We start from the raw sequence: 19,078 nt of genomic DNA, 5'->3' as shown, positions 1-19,078 counted from the left end.
CACAATTTTTATGAAAATATTATGAACTAGAGAGAAATTACAATGCTTTATTTCAGCATTGTGTTGTGCTGGCTTCATAACAATTTTCATAGCTTAAGAATCTGTGTATTTTAAAGCTAAAAGGCTTGACACAGGGAATTATCTGGGCTCAGAACATTATATTTTTAATTCATTTGAGATATCTTCCTTGGTATTGGTTTTCTATTTTTTCTTAAGTTAATTTTAGCCATTTAAATTTTCCTCTGAAATTGATCATCACATATGTAAATATATACATAAAATTATCCTGGCATTTGCATAAGGGGCTACCTACATATTTTTAGGTATAATGTATCAAGGCTACACTTTCTCTCTCAGAAGTTATGATCTTAACATGTTTACGTGTAAGGATCCATCAGAGCGTGAACAAAACACTGGCAGCCTCAAACAACAGTACCCATGCACAATAAAGACAGTGGCCCAGTTTCTGGCTGGTGTGGAATTTGTATGTCTAAACCAGGCCAAGTGGAGATTGCAAAGAAAGATTGAACCCTATTCCTCCCGGCTTCCTCAAGGTGGAGCTGTTTCAGAAGGTAAAGACTCAATTACCAGTGACAGTAGGACCATGTTAGAAAAAAATGCCACCTTATCAGTCATTTTGGAGGCAAAATTATAATAACTGTTTTATTTGTAATCCTGAGGAGAAGAGGGAAGGTCAAGAGTGGAGAGAGGAGGGGATGTTTTAATGTGACTACATTCATCAGAACTTGAACCAGAGGATGCAACAGTAACAATAAGTTTCCAGTTAACAAAAGTAAGTGAAACAAGTCTTTAGATCTTTTCTCTAAACCTGTCCCAAGTTCAGCCAGGCTAAAAGCTCAGGGCTAGCAATTGTCCATTTGCCCAAGTTACATTTCATTGTATCCTAGTTCATTCTATATTTAAATATTTAGAACTATATTCTATATTTAAATATTTAGAACTGAAGTTCGAACCTAGTGCCCCACCCATACTAGGCAAGTGCTCAACCACTGAGCCACAACCCCAGCCCCATTCAAGGTGATTTTTGTTATGGGACATTCTAGAGTGGATTTGTATCCACTTAGAGCTGTTTTAAGCATATTAGTTGGGACCATGTATTGCTCATGGAGTATATAATATCTCAGCTGGAGGTTCAAATGTTTTTGAAAGATAAAGCAAAATTGATTCCCTACCTCTTCAGAAGCCTGAAAATGTTAATGGTAAAGTTCTGATATGTTAGGTTCATGTGATGCCCTTTTCAAAAATTCTAGTAGAGTTAGAAAATGTTATTTTTTTAATGTGAACTATTTTAGAAATAAGACATTTTGGGTTATACTCAAAACTTAAGAGAGAATATGCATTCAATCACAAATTGTAATTATCCTTTTGAAGACTTGTCTATTTAAACCTTTTGTAAATGTGAAATCATACCTCTGTATTTTTGAAGAAATTAATAGAATGAGTTAGATTCCATTCATATGTAACTCTTTTCTGGATTTGTTTGTAACGTTGCTGTTACCTGAAATACAGAGATGGTAACCCCTGCTCTCAACAACACCCAGAACATGTTTTATTTTCCTCTCCTACAAAGCACACTAAAACAGAAACGGCCCTTTGAAACAGAGATGTACAGGTGGCCTTAAATTATTCAAGATCTCTATTACTAATGAATGCACTTGAGCAAGACTTTATAAATAGTGCAACCTCACACATCACAGTTTTGCATGCAACTGTTGGGACTGTCAGAACAACAACAACAACAACAACAAAACTCTACATGGAAAGACCACATCTGAGTCTGCAATTACCCAGCTTTTCCCTCTTTCAGAACTGCTGAGTCATTTATGCAGAAAGTTTGACTCAAATGCTTCCCCGGGAAAACTAAGAAAGGTAAGGACATGGCAGAGCCATCTCCAGCTATACTAACTGGACGGGGGGTTGACCCTTCTGTGCCACCTGGAGATCTCAGGAAGCAACCAGAGAGCATTTGTATTCCAAGGACAGTGCTGACCTTATTTCTTTTGCTGCAACTTTTCAAAACAGATCATACCTAAATATATTTGGAAACTACCTAGATTTTGGCAATCTCTGATTTCTACTATTGCTATCATATTTTTAGAAAAGTAATGTAATCAGTTTTTGCTTTAGTTTCTCTCCATGTAAAATAATATTTATATACCCAAATAATTTGTTCATTCATTCATTGGTTCATTGGAGAGAGAATACTGTTTAAATTTAATTATTGTGTAGCTTTTGGGGAGGGTGGGTACCAACTTTTAAAAACCAGTTTTCAAATGTGATGTCAACAAATGCAATGTCATTTTCTTGGAAAGGCTTTCTTGTAGAATAACTCATTGTTCAAAGGATATGCTTTGAACAATGTTACAACATGAAACTATTAACAAGGTAACTAATTGACTGTTTTTGTTAAAATACTGACTGAATTCTATGTAGAAACACATAAATGTGAATGTTTGGATATATATGGTATAAATAGTATTGGTTAGAGATTTTATATATAGACTAATTTAGCATAAGTCTAATTTGACATGCAAATAATTGAGTTCCAATTTTTGTTCTTAAAATTTAAGCAAATTCAGATTTTCTTAAATTAGAATATTGTCTATTTTTTTAAATGTTAATGTCTCAAAAGTTCTGGTATTGATAGTATTAGTCTCAGGAGCTGTTTTCAGTTTTCTGAAAAGTGTGGCCAGTATAAGAAGCCTCTACCTTACATTCTCCTTTTCATCTCCTTAAGAGATTTCCCAGTTCCCCTGCACACCGGGTGCTCCCTGTTCCATGGATAAAATGATTCCTTTAATTGGCTTCTTGTTCTCCCCTGCTCATTCCCCCATTTCAAAACCTTCTGCATACATATTGGTTCATTTCTAGTTACAAGGACCATCCTGCCATCTGGTATTTAGGAAATTCGTGAAATGGACCCTGATAAAAAAGGTGAGTATTATTGTCAAGTTTCTGAACATAGTTTGTAAATTAAAAATTGAGGGGCAGATGTACCCTCAGACCTCTGAGAGTAGAAGAGTAGGCACACATCAAATTTTTGGCTAATAAAGAAGTTATTAGTTAAGTAAAGTGAGTTTCTCTCTCTTCTAAATAGAAATTCATAATGCATTGAAAAGTATTTAGTCTGTTGTCTCTGAAGCACCAAAACTAATTTGACAAAAGTTTTCACATCCCATAATTATGTTTTAAATTTCTATTCAAACACACAAAAGTGTCTTTTTAAATTTTATCTTCATAGTTTGCTATTTAAATGACATCACTTGATATAGTTTTATGGGAAGAGTAAGTTCACAGTACAACATGAGTGCAAAGTTCCCACAGTTGTCACTATATGAATATTTGATGAATGAATATGGAGAAACTAATTCCTCTTTCTCCCTACATCTCTGTATTGAAAGTTAAGCCCATGACTAGTCTGTGACATTTTTATTTCTGGAACTATTTGCAACCACTTTCTCCTAGCTAATACAGATTGTTAACTTTAGTTGTTTGATATAAAATTCTGTATAATCCCAAGATATTTATTGAAAACAACATTATGAGTCAAATTATTTGGGGATTTCCCAAATTGGAGCCCTCCTACCAGTAAACCCAACACTGCAGGTAATCTGTTCAAAGCTCAATTTTTCTCTCCCTAAAGCAGTGTTTCTCAAATCATTGGAGGATTTGTTAAAATGCTGGAGACCTCCTGTCGAGTTTTATTCAGTAGGACTAGGGTAGAGACTGGGAAGGTTCATTTCTAATAAGGTCCTGTGCAAAGCCAATGCTGCTTGCCTGGGACCACACTGGAAAAGCCACTGACCTAAAGTATCTATTTCTGGACCCTTGAACTAGGTGATGGACAGTTGAAAGAAATCTCACTACATTCATCTGTAAGAAATGAACATAATGATCTAGCTAAGCCCAAGTGAGGATTGTTGGAAGCAAAGACGTTTCCCAAATTGCTTCTAAGAAACACACATGCAGTTTATGTTATTATGTCTTCAAGCATCTAAAACTACTTTGTTCATAGCTTAGGGCCTGATGCATCCAGCAATGTCTTCCTTTCTTGAGTTTTCTCACACTGACAGAAAAGAAGATTTAACAATGAAGCCTAGTAGAAGCAGGGCTGCCAGCAGCTCACCTGGGATACACATTCATTTTCCACATCGCACAGCTTGCCAGGTTACGCTGCATAACTTCATCAGATGACACTGCAAAGCATCACTTGACAGGAGTGATGGGCCAGATGGCAGGCAGCTACAGAGTTGCTCCTCCACCAAGAGCTGCATCTGGGAACCTGCAGAGACCCTGGTTTACTGATTCTCTTAGTGCACCTGGGAGAAACTGGGGCACAAAAATTGGACAATTTCCAGAGGAACAAATAATGCTGGGCATCACATGTTGTCAATTATTTCCACACTATTATGCATATTTCCAAAGAGGTTTCTGACCTCTCCCATTCTCTAACATTGGAGTTTTCTCTGAAAACTAAGAATTTTTTAAAACAAGGAAATATTGAATAGCAAAAGATGTACAGTGAACTGTGGGTTCTTGGATATGTTTGCACTTGGAAATAAAAGAACAGAAGTAGAGGGGCCTTGAACAGGATCTCTTCTTCAAGTGGGAATATAGGTGCATAGCCTACATTCACCTTATGTAAGTGTCTTTGACTCATGATATCAATTGCTGAATCATTATACAGCTAGTTTTCCCTTGCTATCCACAAGAGATTGGTCTGAAGATCCCCATACAGGTATGCAAATCTGCAAATGTTCAAGGCCTCTATGTAAAGTGTTCTTAATATTTTTATGTAATCTCTACACGTTCTCTGTATACTGAAAATCATCTATAGATCTCTCAGAATACATAATAAAATATTACTGCTGTGTAAATGGTTGTCAGACTGTATTGTTTAATAGTAAGGGGGAAAGTCTGTGTTCAGTACAGATTTAATTTTTAAAGTATTTTTAATCCTCAACTGATTGAATGCATGGATACAGAAATTTGGGATATAGAGGGCTAACTTTTCATTTAGGGAGTAGGTTGTGGTATACTCTATCTCCTTAAAGTTGGGCCTGGCCTGATTCAGCACTGTGACCCTCCCTCAGTGGTTTGGCATAGTGCTTGGAGCTCAATATTCTTATGTATAAAAGTGAGGACTTTGCTCACAACACTGAATGTTTTCCAAATCATATTCAAGTCATCGTACTTTGGTGTGAACTTTAGACTAAGTTTCGGAAGAAACCATCCTTTGGAAACAGACAGAAACCTCTAAGGTTTTTATCTTTAACACCTGTTCAGAGGTCCCAATTGATTGCTGATCTGTCATGGCTGCCACTCGCTTGCTTTTTGCCTTTGATTTTAGGGTCCACTTAGAGACATGGGGCTCTGTGCCAAGATTGCACACAGAAGACTCTGCCACCCCTGGTCTCTGGTCTCCCTGGTTGTGCCATACCATCATTCCTTCTACTAGCATGCCTACAGTAAGAGAAACCTCTTAGGTTTCTTTCTTCCTCTGCTACTTAGAAGATTATGTTCCTCAGACTGTGACTTAGTCTAATTTTTTCTTTACTAAATATATTCTACCTAGACAATCTGATTAGTGAACATGGTATTGCCCATATCTAACATCTCCATATCCCCCAATCCCAACTTCTGTCCAGGGTTCAGCTTCTCTCCCCGCTCCAGGAAAACTACAGATCAGTTCTTCAATGGGGCTGTCTGTCCCTTCATAGTAAGTAAGGCCTGAGTGGTGTGGACTTCACGAATGGATCCTTAAATTCAAAACAACTGTTAGATCACCCCAAGGAGTAAAAAGAGCTTAGACTTTGAAACACACAGAGGCATGGCCATGGGGACATTGTCTGTTCAATCTTTAAATGCTCTCATTGCTGAAAGAATAGGAAAAAAAATAATATGGCCACAACCATGAATGATCTTGTCACAGATATTTGAATTAATGAAGTCCACCTAGTAGTCCCTCATTTTAGTTTTGCTTGGGGCCCGCTTAGCAAAGGCTAAAGGACTGGCTGTGTTTCTAGTCACAAAACTTTCCCAGCACACAGGCCACTTCCTCCTAGTTGCCTGAGTTTTATGGCAATCAACTGATGGTTACATTTGAAAGTACTTTATTTCCTTCAAGGCTTATTTCTCTCCTGGCTCCACCTCCCTGACCTGTACATGCATTCTATCTCTTGCCTTTGAAAACAAATTTTCATTTTACATGTTGTTTCATTATGACGCTCTCAGATTAAAGATCTTGGAAAAGTTGCCTATTTTAGGCTTTCTCTTCATCTTACATTCATTGCTTAATCCTCTGCCATTTGTTGTTTATCCCCCTCACTCCACTAAAACTGCTCTTGCAAAGACTTCCAAAGATCAGGTAAACCACTAAAAAACGGAGGACACTTCTCAGCCCACAGTTGATGATCTTGTAGCTTGCAGGTAGCAGGTAGTGAAGCTTTGGCTTGTCTCTACTTTCTGAAAGTTACCTTCCTTGGCATTTCATCAATTGCGCTCCTCGTTTGTCTTTCCCTTCTCAGTCCTCTTAGGTTTCTCTTTCCTCCTCTGCTACTTGGATGATTATGCTCATCAAGGTGTTGCTACTTAGCCTAATTTTCTCTTCACTAAATATGTTCTACCCAGACAATCTGATTAATGGACATGGTATTGCCCAAATCCAACACCAACAACTCCTAAATCTCTAGCTCAGCCCAACTAGCAGCCCTGACTCCAGCTGCAAAATCAAAAGTTGAAGCCCTCTTCAGAACCTTGAATAGCTTCCCCTCCCCATATTCTCTAAAATGGAGCTGTCATATGTAGTTACCGGCCATCTGTGGCTACTGAGCAATCCAACTATGGCTAGTCTGAATTGAGATGTGCTGCAAGTGTAAAAATGACATGGACATTCAACGACTAATAATATAAAATAATTTATTAATAATTTTTGTATTGATTATACAACAAATACTATTTAGGAACTTAAAACTGCCTGTTTTATTCAATTATTGTTGGTATACAGCAGTGGTCCTCAAAGTGGGTTTCTGAGCCAGCACCACCACTATCACCTGGGAACTTGGTAGAAATGCAAATTCTCACCAACTCTGTCCTGTAGAGGTGAGACTAAGCATGTTGCTTAAACAGGCCCTGGAGGACATGATGTAAATGAAATAGTATTTGTTACAATCCTGTTATAATTAGAGAAGGAAACCCCAAAGAATTCTGGTTATCAGCACAGATACACTGCTACTCTGAAGCAAACAAATAAAATATAGGATATCATTGCTATCCTCTTCACACTACTGCAAAAAAAGGCTCCTTGATAGACCTTATCCAAATAGCCCTTCGCTAATTTGGTACCAGTGGTTGGATTTGGCACAGGGTGATGGATTGAAATTTATCTGCTGTTCCTATTTGGGAATTCCAAACTATGCACACACAAACACACATAACATAAGGAAAACATTCACAGATGATATTGTGTTTTGCAGATGATATGACTGTCTATATAAATAATCCCTAAGAATCACTTGCAAGTTGACTGGATCCAAGACAATTGCACTAAAAAAATTTAGAAAATTTTAGAAATTTCCTTCATTCCAGTTGTTTTCAGACTTTAGTTTACATCAGATTTTATTTGCATCATGTCCTCAAGGGCCTGTTTAAGCAACATGCTTAGTCTCACCTCTACAGGACAGAGTTGGAGAGAATTTACCAAGTTCCCAGGTAATAGTGATGGTGCCGGCCCAGAAATACACTTTGAGGATCACTGCTGTATACCAACAATAATTGAATAGAGCAGGCAGTTTTAAGTTACTAAAATAAATCAAACAATCAATGTGTAAGACCTTTGAAAGCTTTGCTGAATAACATAAAAAATAACATGATCAAATGACAAATTCTACTTTATAGTTTTTAATTTTGCTAGATGTGAAGACTGATTATTTCAGTGTTAGACAACAACCAAAAACTCTGAGACAACAAAAAGCTCTGTTGTGAGACTTTACATGTGTCTTCAACTAAATAAGAATTAAATTTTGGAAGATTGGAGATCTAAGCTATGGGAAAGTAAGGGAAACAATTTAGTAAGCTATGGGTAAGTATGTTACCTTCATTCTCTTATTTAAATCATGCAAATACCCTTTGAGGAATGTATTATATTCCCTATCTATCTGATAAAGAAACTGAAGATCAAAAAGTTAATTAATTTCCCCAAAGAGAAAGGGAAACTATAGAATTAGGCAGGACTGGCTCTAGAGCTCTGTCTTCTCCTTCATATAGTGAAATGGGAAAATTCACTATCAGTGCCCAAAAAGTGCTCTTAACTGCTATCCATCACAGCAGTGATGATGGTGTGAACTTGAAATAAGATCTAAGGATTCTTTTTTATTATAAAAATAACATGCTTTGGGCTGGGGTTGTAGCTCAGTGGTAGAGCACTTGCCTAGCATGTGTGAGGCACTGGGTTTGATCCTCAGCACCACATATAAGTAAATAAATAAAATAAAGGTATTGGGTTCATCTACAACTAAAAAAATTTTTAAAATAACATGTTTTTTATAGACCATCTAGATAATAGCTAAAATATAAAATAACTAAAAACACTAATAATTCCAGAATTCAGAGATGCCTACTGTTAACTAAGGTTAAACTCTTCACAGGAGAGAATTTTTATCTGTTTAGTTAACAATAATATTTCAAGACCTAGACTCATTTCATAGAAGAACTCAAGAAATATTTGCTAAATACTTGAGACAGATTTTTTTTTATTTTTTTTTATTGGTTGTTCAAAACATTACAAAGCTCATGACATATCATCTTTCATACATTTGATTCAAGTGAGTTATGAACTCCCATTTTTACCCCAAATACAAATTGCAGAATCATATCAGTTACACATTCACATTTTTACATAATGCCATATTAGTGACTGTTGTATTCTGCTGCCTTTCCTATCCCCTACTATCCCCCCTCCCCTCCCCTCCCCTCCCATCTTCCCTCTCTACCTCATCTGCTGTTGTTCAGTTCTCTCCCTTGTTTCCCTCCCCCTTTCCCCTCTCAACCTCTTCTATGTGATTTCGTATAACGTTGAGGGTTTCCTTCCGTTTCCATGCTATTTCCCTTCTCTCTCCCCCCACTCGTCTCTGTTTAATGTCTTTTCCTCATGCTCTTCCTCCCTGCTCAGTTCTTAGTTGCTCTACTTAAATCAAAGAAGACATTTGGTATTTGTTTTTTAGGGCTTGGCTAGCTTCACTTAGCATAATCTGCTCTAATGCCATCCATTTCCCTGCAAATTCCATGATTTTGTCATTTTTTAGTGCTGAGTAATACTCCATTGTGTATAAATGCCACATTTTTTTTTATCCATTCATCTATTGAAGGGCATCTAGGTTGGTTCCACAGTCTAGCTATTGTGAATTGTGCTGCTATGATCATTGATGTGGCAGTATCCCTATAGTACCCTCTTTTAAGGTCCTCAGGGAATAGTCCCAGAAGGGCGATAGCTGGGTCAAATGGTGGTTCCATTCCCAGGTTTCCCAGGAATCTCCATACTGCTTTCCATATTGGCCACACCAATTTGCAGTCCCACCAGCAATGTACAAGTGTACCCTTTTCCCCACATCCTCGCCAGCACTTGTTGTTGTTTGACTTCATAATGGCTGCCAATCTTACTGGAGTGAGATGGTATCTTAGGGTGGTTTTGATTTGCATTTCTCTGACTGCTAGCGATGGTGAGCATTTTTTCATGTACTTGTTGATTGATTGTATGTCCTCCTCTGAGAAGTGTCTGTTCAGGTCCTTGGCCCATTTGTTGATTGGGTTATTTGTTATCTTATTGTTTAATTTTTTTGAGTTCTTTGTATATTCTGGAAATTAGGGCTCTATCTGAAGTGTGAGGAGTAAAGGTTTGTTCCCAGGATGTTGGCTCCCTATTTACTTCTCTTATTGTTTCTCTTGCTGAGAAAAAAACTTTTTAGTTTAAGTAAGTCCCATTTGTTTATCCTTGTATTTAACTCTTGGGCTATGGGCGTCCTATTAAGGAATTTGGAGCCCGACCCCACAATATGTAGATCGGAGCCAACTTTTTCTTCTATCTGGCGCAGAGTCTCTGATTTGATATCAAGCTCTTTGATCCATTTTGAGTTAACTTTTGTGCATGGTGAGAGAAAGGGATTCAGTTTCATTTTGTTGCATATGGATTTCCAGTTTTCCCAACACCATTTGTTGAAGATGCTATCCTTCCTCCATTGCATGCTTTTAGCCCCTTTGTCAAATATAAGATAATTGTAATTTTGTGGATTGGTCTCTGTGTCCTCTATTCTGTACCATTGGTCCACCTGCCCGTTTTGGTACCAGTACCATGCTGTTTTTGTTACTATTGCTCTGTAGTACAGTTTGAAATCTGTTATCGCTATACCGCCTGATTCACACTTCCTGCTTAGAATTGCTTTTGCTATTCTGGGTCTTTTGTTTTTCCATATGAATTTCATGATTGCTTTATCTATTTCTAGAAGAAATGCCATTGGGATTTTAATTGGCATCGCATTAAACCTGTAGAGAACTTTGGGTAATATCGCCATTTTGATGATGTTAGTTCTGCCTATCCATGAACAGGGTACATTTTTCCATCTTCTAAGATCTTCTTCTATCTCTCTCTTCAGGGTTCTGTAGTTTTCATTGTATAAATCTTTCACCTCTTTTGTTAGGTTGATTCCCAAGTATTTTATTTATTTATTTTTTTGAGGATATTGTGAATGGAGTGGTTTTCCTCATTTCCATTTCAGAAGTTTTGTTGCTGATATACAGGAATGCCTTTGATTTATGTGTGTTGATTTTATATCCTGCCACTTTGCTTAATTCATTTATTAACTCTAGCAGTTTCTTTGTAGACCCTTTTGGGTCTGTTAGATATATTATCATATCATCCGCAAATAGTGATAATTTAAGTTCTTCTTTTCCTATTTTTATGCCTTTAATTTCTTTTGTCTGTCTAATTGCTCTGGCTAGTGCTTCAAGAACTAAATTGAATAGAAGTGGTGATAGAGGGCATTCCTGTCTTGTTCCAGATTTTAGAGGGAATGCCTTCAGTTTTTCTCCATTTAGAATGATGCTAGCCTGAGGCTTAGCATATATAGCTTTTACAATGTTGAGGTAAGTTCCTGTTATCCCTAGTTTTTCTAGTGTTTTGAACATAAAGTGATGCTGTACTTTGTCGAATGCTTTTTCTGCATCTATCGAGACAATCATATGGTTCTTATCTTTAACTCTATTGATGTGGTGAATAACATTTATTGATTTCCGTATATTGAACCATCCTTGCATCCCAGGGATGAATCCTACTTGATCATGGTGCACAATTTTTTTGATATGCTTTTGTATTCGATTCGCCAGGATTTTATTGAGAATTTTTGCATCTAAGTTCATTAGAGATATTGGTCTGTAGTTTTCTTTCTTTGAAGTGTCTTTGTCTGGTTTCGGGATCAGGGTGATGTTGGCCTCATAGAATGAATTTGGAAGAGCTCCTTCTTTTTCTATTTCTTGAAATAGCTTGAAAAGTATTGGTATTAATTCTTCTTTGAAGGTTTTGTAAAACTCCGATGTATACCCATCCGGTCCAGGGCTCTTTTTGGTTGGTAGTCTTTTGATGGCTTCTTCTATTTCTTCCTTTGTTATTGGTCTGTTTAAATTGTGTGTGTCTTCCTGACTCAATCTGGGCAGATCGTATGACTTAAGAAATGTATCAATATCTTCACTATCTTTTATTTTATTGGAATATAGGGTTTCAAAATACTTTCTAATTATCTTCTGTATTTCTGTAGTGTCTGTTGTGATATTGCCTTTTTCATCCCGTATGTTAGTAATTTGAGTTCTCTCTCTTCTTCTCTTCATTAGCATGGCTAAGGGTCTGTTGAGACAGTTTTTGATCATTTTTACTTATGCATAAAAATATGTGTACAAATAAAACTGGAATATAGTAGCAAAGTTGAGTTTATATTCTGCATAGTTTTTTATTATCATTACAGCATTATAGTTATACATAGTGGTTGGGTCCATTTTGACAAAATCACACATTCAAGGAATTTGATTTCAATCCCCCATTGCCCCACCTGGCTTTTCTTCCCCTCTCCCCACCCCCACCCCCATTCTCATTCCCCAGATCTAGTGGTCTTCCTTTCACTCCTTTATTTATTTATTCTTGATTGGTACTTTCTACATATACATAAAAGTAAAATTCTCTTTGGTACTTTCACATTTGCATAGAACATAATTCTGTTTGTTTCATTTCATATTTCCTCCCTTCCCCATCCTTCCTCCCTCCCTCTCATTATCTATCTTCTACTCCACTGATTTATGATGTCTGATCAACCCCATCACTGCCTTTCTCCTATTTGGCTCTAGCTTCCACATATGAGAGAAAACATGCGACCCTTGATTTTCTGAATCTGGCTTATTTCACTTAGCATTTAGTTTTCCGTTTCTATCCATTTACCAGCAATTGCCATTGTTTTATTCTTCTTTATGACTGAGTAAAACTCCATTGTGTATGTATACCAGTTTCTTGATCCATTCATGTATTGAAAGGTATCTAGACTAGCTCCATAATTTGACTATTGTGAGTTGTGCTGCTATAAACATGGAAGTGGCTGTTTCATTATAGGACGTTGATTTTAGTTATGTTGGATAAATACCAAGGAGTGGTGTAGTTGGTCATATGGTGGTTCCATTCCTAGTGTTTTGAGAAATCTCCACATTGCTTTCCACAGTGGTTATGCTATTTTTCAGTTCCATCAACAATGTATCAGTGTACCTATTTCCCCACATCCTTGACAGCATTTACTATTTGTAGTCTTCATAATTGCCATTCTGACTGGAGCAAGATGAAATCTTAATGTATTTTTGATTTGCATTTCCCTGATTGCTAGAGATGTTGAACATTTTTTCATGTATCTGTTGTCATTTATGTTTATTCTTTTGAGAAATGTCTGCTTAGTTCTTTTGCCCATTTATTGATTGGGTTATTTGTGTCTTGGCTTTTGTTCTGGGGGTTTTTTGGCATTGAATTTTTTTAGTTCTTTATATATTCTGGACATTAATCCCCTGTCAGAGGAACAACTGGCAAAGACTTTTTTTTTCCCCATTCTGTAGGCTCTGTTTTTCACAGTCTTAATTGTTTCCTTGTCTGTGCAGAAGCTTTTTAATTTGTTGACATCCCACTTATTGATTCTTCATTTTATTTCTTGGGCTTTAGGGATCTTGTTGAAGAGGTTCATGTCTGTACCAATATAATGGAGTGTTGCCTCTATATTTTCTTTTAGGAGTTGCAAAATTTCTGGTATAATTTCTAAACCTTTGATCCATTTTGATTTGACTTTTGTGCAGGATGACAGACAGGGATCTATGGGGCTGGGGTTATGGCTCAGCAATAGAGCATTTGCCTTGCATGTGCAATGCCCTGGGTTCGACCCTCAGCACCACATAAAAATAAATAAATAAATAAAGGTATTGTATACAGCTACAAAAATAAATAAATAAAATAATTTTGAAAATTATTTTATTTATTTATTTATTTATTTCCCTTAAAAAAAAAAGAGAGAAAGAGGGGGATCTAATTTCATTCTTCTACATATAGATGTCTAGTTTTCCCAACACCATTCATTTGTTTAAAAGTTGTTTTTTTCTCCAATATATATATATTTTTGGCCCCTTTGGCAAGTATCAGATGGCTATGAATACTATATATAGTTTTGGTTTTTTGGGGTTTTTTTTGTCTTGCTTCACAAGGCCTTTGCCTTCTTATATGAAAAGTGAGCTGACTCCCCACTTTTTGATGGACTCCTTTTTTGGTGGATTTGCCAAGTACTCTTTAGGGTCACTTGCAGCCATATTTTTTTGTTTTCAGGTAGAAGGGAGAGCTCTTCATTTTAATTTTTTCACCTACAAAATAATGTATGGTTACATGATCTTTAACATTCCTTTCTGGGACATGGTTTTTATATTGTGAAACTCCTTTTTTCATGCTATTTCATGCTTTCTTTACAGATACTCTTAATATTGAGAATTCCATGTATAGAACAGCCTTCAAATGGCGATCAGTGCAAACTTTGTGCCAATGTAAGTACACGTACACGCTCTCTTATAACACTTAGAATAATCTGACCCTGATGATGTGTGATGTAAAAGTCATAGATAAAGTAGAACTTACCCCGTGCAAGTAACTGCTGGTCTCTGGAAGGGCTGGACCTGTGCATTTAGCCCATTGTTACACAGAAGATGATGAAGTGAGGGCGTGAATTTTGTGTGCATTCAACCAACACATAGCTTTGCTGACAATAGAAAATAATTGTGGATTACGAGTTTAGTTTAGTTTTATTTTTCTTTTAATTTTTCCTGCTTGGCTTCTGAAAACATTTTTGGTGTACCTTTCAGGATACCAATATCAACACAAAATCAGATTATAAAAATTAATTTAGAATCTATACTTACATATTTAAACATAAAATTAAAAATTACTTCCATCATATATGAATGTTCAAGTCGTATGTCTTATCTATAGCTGAACATGTGAAACTGAAAGTTCAAATATGTGAGCAATGGGCCATAAATTTTTAAATTGTCTACAGAATCCATTGAGAATTCTCTTTGAGTTAAATTTATTTAGAATTGAATATTATGATTTTCTTTTCTTATACCATTATCTAGGTAAAATATATTAAAAATATTTATCCTGTAAAAATTTTCCAAAATGAGGTAACTTGGGTCCTAGCCATGAAAAACAACAGGCATTCAGCATATCTAAAATTATTAATTTTTCACATGTTCTTCATTGCATTAGAATAATGAGTTTGTGCAAAATTATCTTGACATTTATATCAGACTTAAAAGAAGTTGTGTTATATAGATGACACTTCTATTGAAGGTTGACATTTTTTACATTTTCCTTCTATCTGATAAGCTATATAGACCAATGGTTTTCAAATTGTGCTTCATGACGTATACATGGTGTGAGGTAGGGTACAACAGGGTTAGCAAGGTGGGAAGAAGAGGTATAGGCAGGGTGGGAATACTCAATGGCCATATCCTCAACAAGAACACCCTGTTTATGGCTCTCCTCCATACTGTGTTTCTGTACCAGATTTATCCAAAGAAGGAATTTTGAGCTTTACAAAAATTTTTCTTAAATAGCTGTTGTATAAAAATTCTTCTGTAACTATTATTTATTAGAGGAATAAACAAAAGGCAGAATGTGCTTATTAAAAATTTATCCCCAATTATGTCATTTTCCTGGAGATTTTCTCCCATTAAAGAAAGTAGTGAGCCCAGTACAGATGCGCATGCCTGTAATCCCAACAGTTCGGGAGGCTAAGGCAATAAGATAGTGAGTTCAAAGCCAGCTTCAGCAAAAGCGAGGCGCTAAGCAATTCAGCAATTAGACCCTGTCTCTAAATAAAATACAAAATAGGGCTGGGGATGTGGCTCAGTGGCTGAGTGCTCCTGAGTTCAATCCCCAGTACCCCTCTAGGGAAGGAAGGAAGGAAGGAAGGAAGGAAGGAAGGAAGGAAGCAAGGAAGCAAGGGAGGGAGGGAGGGAGGAGAAAGTAAGTTATCAATGAAAGTTCACATTAAGTTTCCATCATTTGTACCTGGAAATAGAGAATGTCAATGGAGGATGTACTTTTTTAAACCTTTTTGTTATCCCTGGCATCAGAAGCAGTGAATGTGCCTAATACCCATGAGAAATATTAGCAATACATAAAATCAGTGGTTTTGAAAAATTCGACCTAGAAAAGATATTCAAACAGACATTTGAAAACAAGAAGACCTAAACCTGAGATAAAACATGAACTCCAAGTAGCAGGATCTGGAGACTATCGCTGTGTAAATCTCACAATGAGATTAATGGGCAGCACCATTATCTGGTTTGCTGTAATAGGGACCTCTCAACAAAAAACAAAACACCCTATGTTCAGAATGCCAGGTCCAGGTGATAGGATTTGTGATTGAATAACAATGGAAGAGTTTATAGTTTCCACCACCTGCCGCCAGGTTTTTATTTAAGTCACATTTTGGAAACATGGCTCCTCTGTTTCTTAGACTCTCCCCTTAAAAAGCAATATCAGAGAACAAATAAAATATCTTATTATACTTGCTTTATTTCTTTTCTGTGAGGGTGATTTAAGAAGTAGAGAGAACACATGGAGTTTTATCCTTCCACAGACTGCAGTGTTTTCAATGCCAACCATTCTAGAGGCTCTTGTGACATCCCTGTTCCTTGGAAGGCACAGGGGGTGTTTATTAATTTTGTCTGTCATCCTGTATCTGCAAGAAAACAGAGAGTTACCTCTATTTCATTCTTCTTTCTTTTCATTGCCTTGTAAAATTTTTAGAAGATGGTAAAACACATATATATGTATATGTGTGTGTGTGTATATAGTATATATATGAGAAATCATTATTTTTTGTAAGCAGTTCTAGTTTTATTAGGTGCCTTCTTTGGATAATAATATTGATGGAACCAAGATTTTAAAAGTGATTTGGCTGAGACAAGGGCGGGACCTAAAGAGTCTGGTAATTCAGCAACTGCTTTTATAAAGATCACTGGGGTTTTGTTTGCTTTTTTTTTTTTTTGAGTGTGTGTGTGTGTGTGTGTGTGTGTGTGTGTGTGTGGTGCTGGGGATTGAACCCAGGGCCTTATGCATTCGAGGCAAGCAACTTGTTTGTTTTTTTACTAGGGCAATTGCATCTTAACCCAAGATAGTCCTTCTGAAGCGAGGCTGCAGACAGGAAAAGCTGTATTTAGACATGAAAGGTAAACTTTTTCAGTCCACTGAAAGCAAATTATGAAAATATTTTCCCTGATGGGCGCATTGGTACTCACCTGAAATCCGGGACACCTAGGAAGCTGAGACAGGAGATCACAAATTCAAGGCCCACCTACCAAGAACCTGTCTCAAAATAAAATTTAAAAAAGGGCTGGGGATGTAGCTCAGTGGTAGAGACCGGGTGGGTTTAATCCCCAGTAACACACACACACACACACACACACAAATACTTTACCCAGTTTGTCTCTACAGCCTCTTAACTTCCTTGGAAGGCTTATTTTTCAGATTTTTTACTTCTCCTTTTAACTTCATCCTATAAAATGGCATCCTAGAAAATATACTGGCAATAATGTTTTAACTATGCTTTACCAACAGATGTACTTTCCCAAAATCAAATTGACTGTCAGAATAGAAATGCCTGAATTACACACAAAGCATGTGTTCGAATAGTGGTCATATTTAATTCTTTTAAGGAAAATAGCTGCCAGAAAGAAAATAGTCTTGTTTAAACACTAGAAGACATTTGCTTCATATGAAGCCATTTGTTATCATCAGAAAAGAAGGTTCAGTTCTTCATTTGCTTCCTACAGTGGACTTGATCGACAGCTCCCTGATTGAGCAGGTCCTTCTACATGGAAGATTCTGGGAGGCCAGGGAGAGCTCCCTTTCTGTGCATCAGCTTCTTCAGGCACTCCAAGATCTGTTTCAGAGAACTAGGGAAGGAAAATCAGGACAAGTGAATCCCAGAGCTTCTGAACTCACTTTGAGCCTTCTCAGGACCATGTATGACAGGTGAGGATGTGAATGTCACATCAAGCCATCAAGGGCAATGTATAGTTGCCACTAGTCATTGGCCATTGGGTGTTTTTAATATTTGCTTGAGATTTGGTATAAAAAAAAAGCATTATTAATTTGTCTGTTTCCACAAATTTATTACTCATTTAGGAAGAGAACAAAGAAGGAAACCCTTATCCGGGTCACTAGTATAAATGTCCCATGGATAGCAAGGAAGGAAAAAACTCCACACTACTCTTTGGAGAAATATGCACTTTTTGCAAGGAGCATTATACATCTTTATTTTGCTCTTGACTCCCTCAAAGTATGTTTGTTTCCCTGCTCATTTCTTTGTAATTCATTAGTAGTTGAGTTGTTGGATTGAATGGGGTTGAGTAGCGAGCACATGGATGACTAACCTATAGGCCAATTTAGAGCATGTCGAAGAGTTGATTACATGTACTCTGCAGTCAATGGCTTTGCTAATCTGTGAGTGTGTGTGTGTGTGTGTGTGTGTGTGTGTGTATGTGTGTGCTATATGTTTTGCTGGGCTATAGCTTTTACATTCTCTGTTCCTCCTCATTTTGATTTACTTATGTCATCTCGATTCAGCAGACCGCGTCCTTTAAAATGAACTTTTAAAAAATCATAGTGAATACAAAACACTTAGAAAGTAGAGAAAAAGACCAGAGAAGAATATTACCCATCAACTGACCTCCCAGAGGCAAGCCCAGGTTGAACTCCTGGACAAATTCCTTAGTTGTTTTCTTTTCTAATTTATTATTTTTAACCGCATAAGTAATATATATTCTCAAGTTATTTTTTAAATAATTTCAGCCTTCTTAAATGTCAAACTTTGGAGTATCACTGCAACTATGATGCTTGTTTATAATAGCCTACCTGCCTTTGATAAATTATTTTACAGGTTTTGTAAACTTACTCAGCCGGTGGGTTAAAGATGAATAGCCCCTGAGCTAGGGCTAGTGAACTGGTGGATTTTGTTCTGTTTGGGTTTTTTGTATGTTTGCTCCTTTGGGCCTTTGTTTGATTTCCATGCAGCTTCATCCTGAGGAATTAAGACTGCCTGCTCCTCAAGGACAAGAAGTACCCCATAATCCCCAGTCCCCAGAACAGTGCTCAGCACAAGAGAGGCATCCAATAAATATTTGTTGAGTAAACGAATGCTGAAACATTTTAAATCAATGCTCTGTTTTGCAAAATTCTAGCTATAGAAAAAGAGGCCATCAAAAACTACAACTTATACCACCATGTAAGAAATGTCCACTAATAGTTATATATTTTTAATAAACCACTTCAGCTATATTAACCCTGCCCTTTCCATTGTCTCTGTGATATGTTCCATGCAGCAAAGGAACGGGTTTTCTCAAGCTTCTGCCTGTGGCTGCTTCCCTAATTGCTCTCTCAGGGGACACCCCTCTTACAAAATACCGAGGTAACCTATAGGAGTGTTGTGTGCTC

General features: G+C 36.8%; 1 protein-coding gene across 1 annotated transcript in view; it reads left to right on the top strand.

The window, feature by feature from the left end:
• Positions 1–373: 373 nt before the first annotated feature.
• Dytn (dystrotelin) overlaps positions 374–19,078 on the top strand; it is a 64,431-nt gene continuing 45,726 nt past the window's right edge. The window contains exons 1-4 of the mRNA XM_026394610.2: positions 374–572; positions 14,047–14,118; positions 17,416–17,617; positions 18,967–19,052. Of these exons, the coding sequence (XP_026250395.2) occupies positions 374–572; positions 14,047–14,118; positions 17,416–17,617; positions 18,967–19,052 (559 nt within the window). The remainder of the gene's footprint in view (positions 573–14,046; positions 14,119–17,415; positions 17,618–18,966; positions 19,053–19,078) is intronic.

Source organism: Urocitellus parryii, chromosome 1 (genome assembly GCF_045843805.1).
Source record: "Urocitellus parryii isolate mUroPar1 chromosome 1, mUroPar1.hap1, whole genome shotgun sequence".
Lineage (NCBI taxonomy): Eukaryota > Metazoa > Chordata > Mammalia > Rodentia > Sciuridae > Urocitellus > Urocitellus parryii.
Note: the sequence above shows the minus strand (reverse complement) of the source record. Positions and strands in the feature narration are given on the sequence as shown.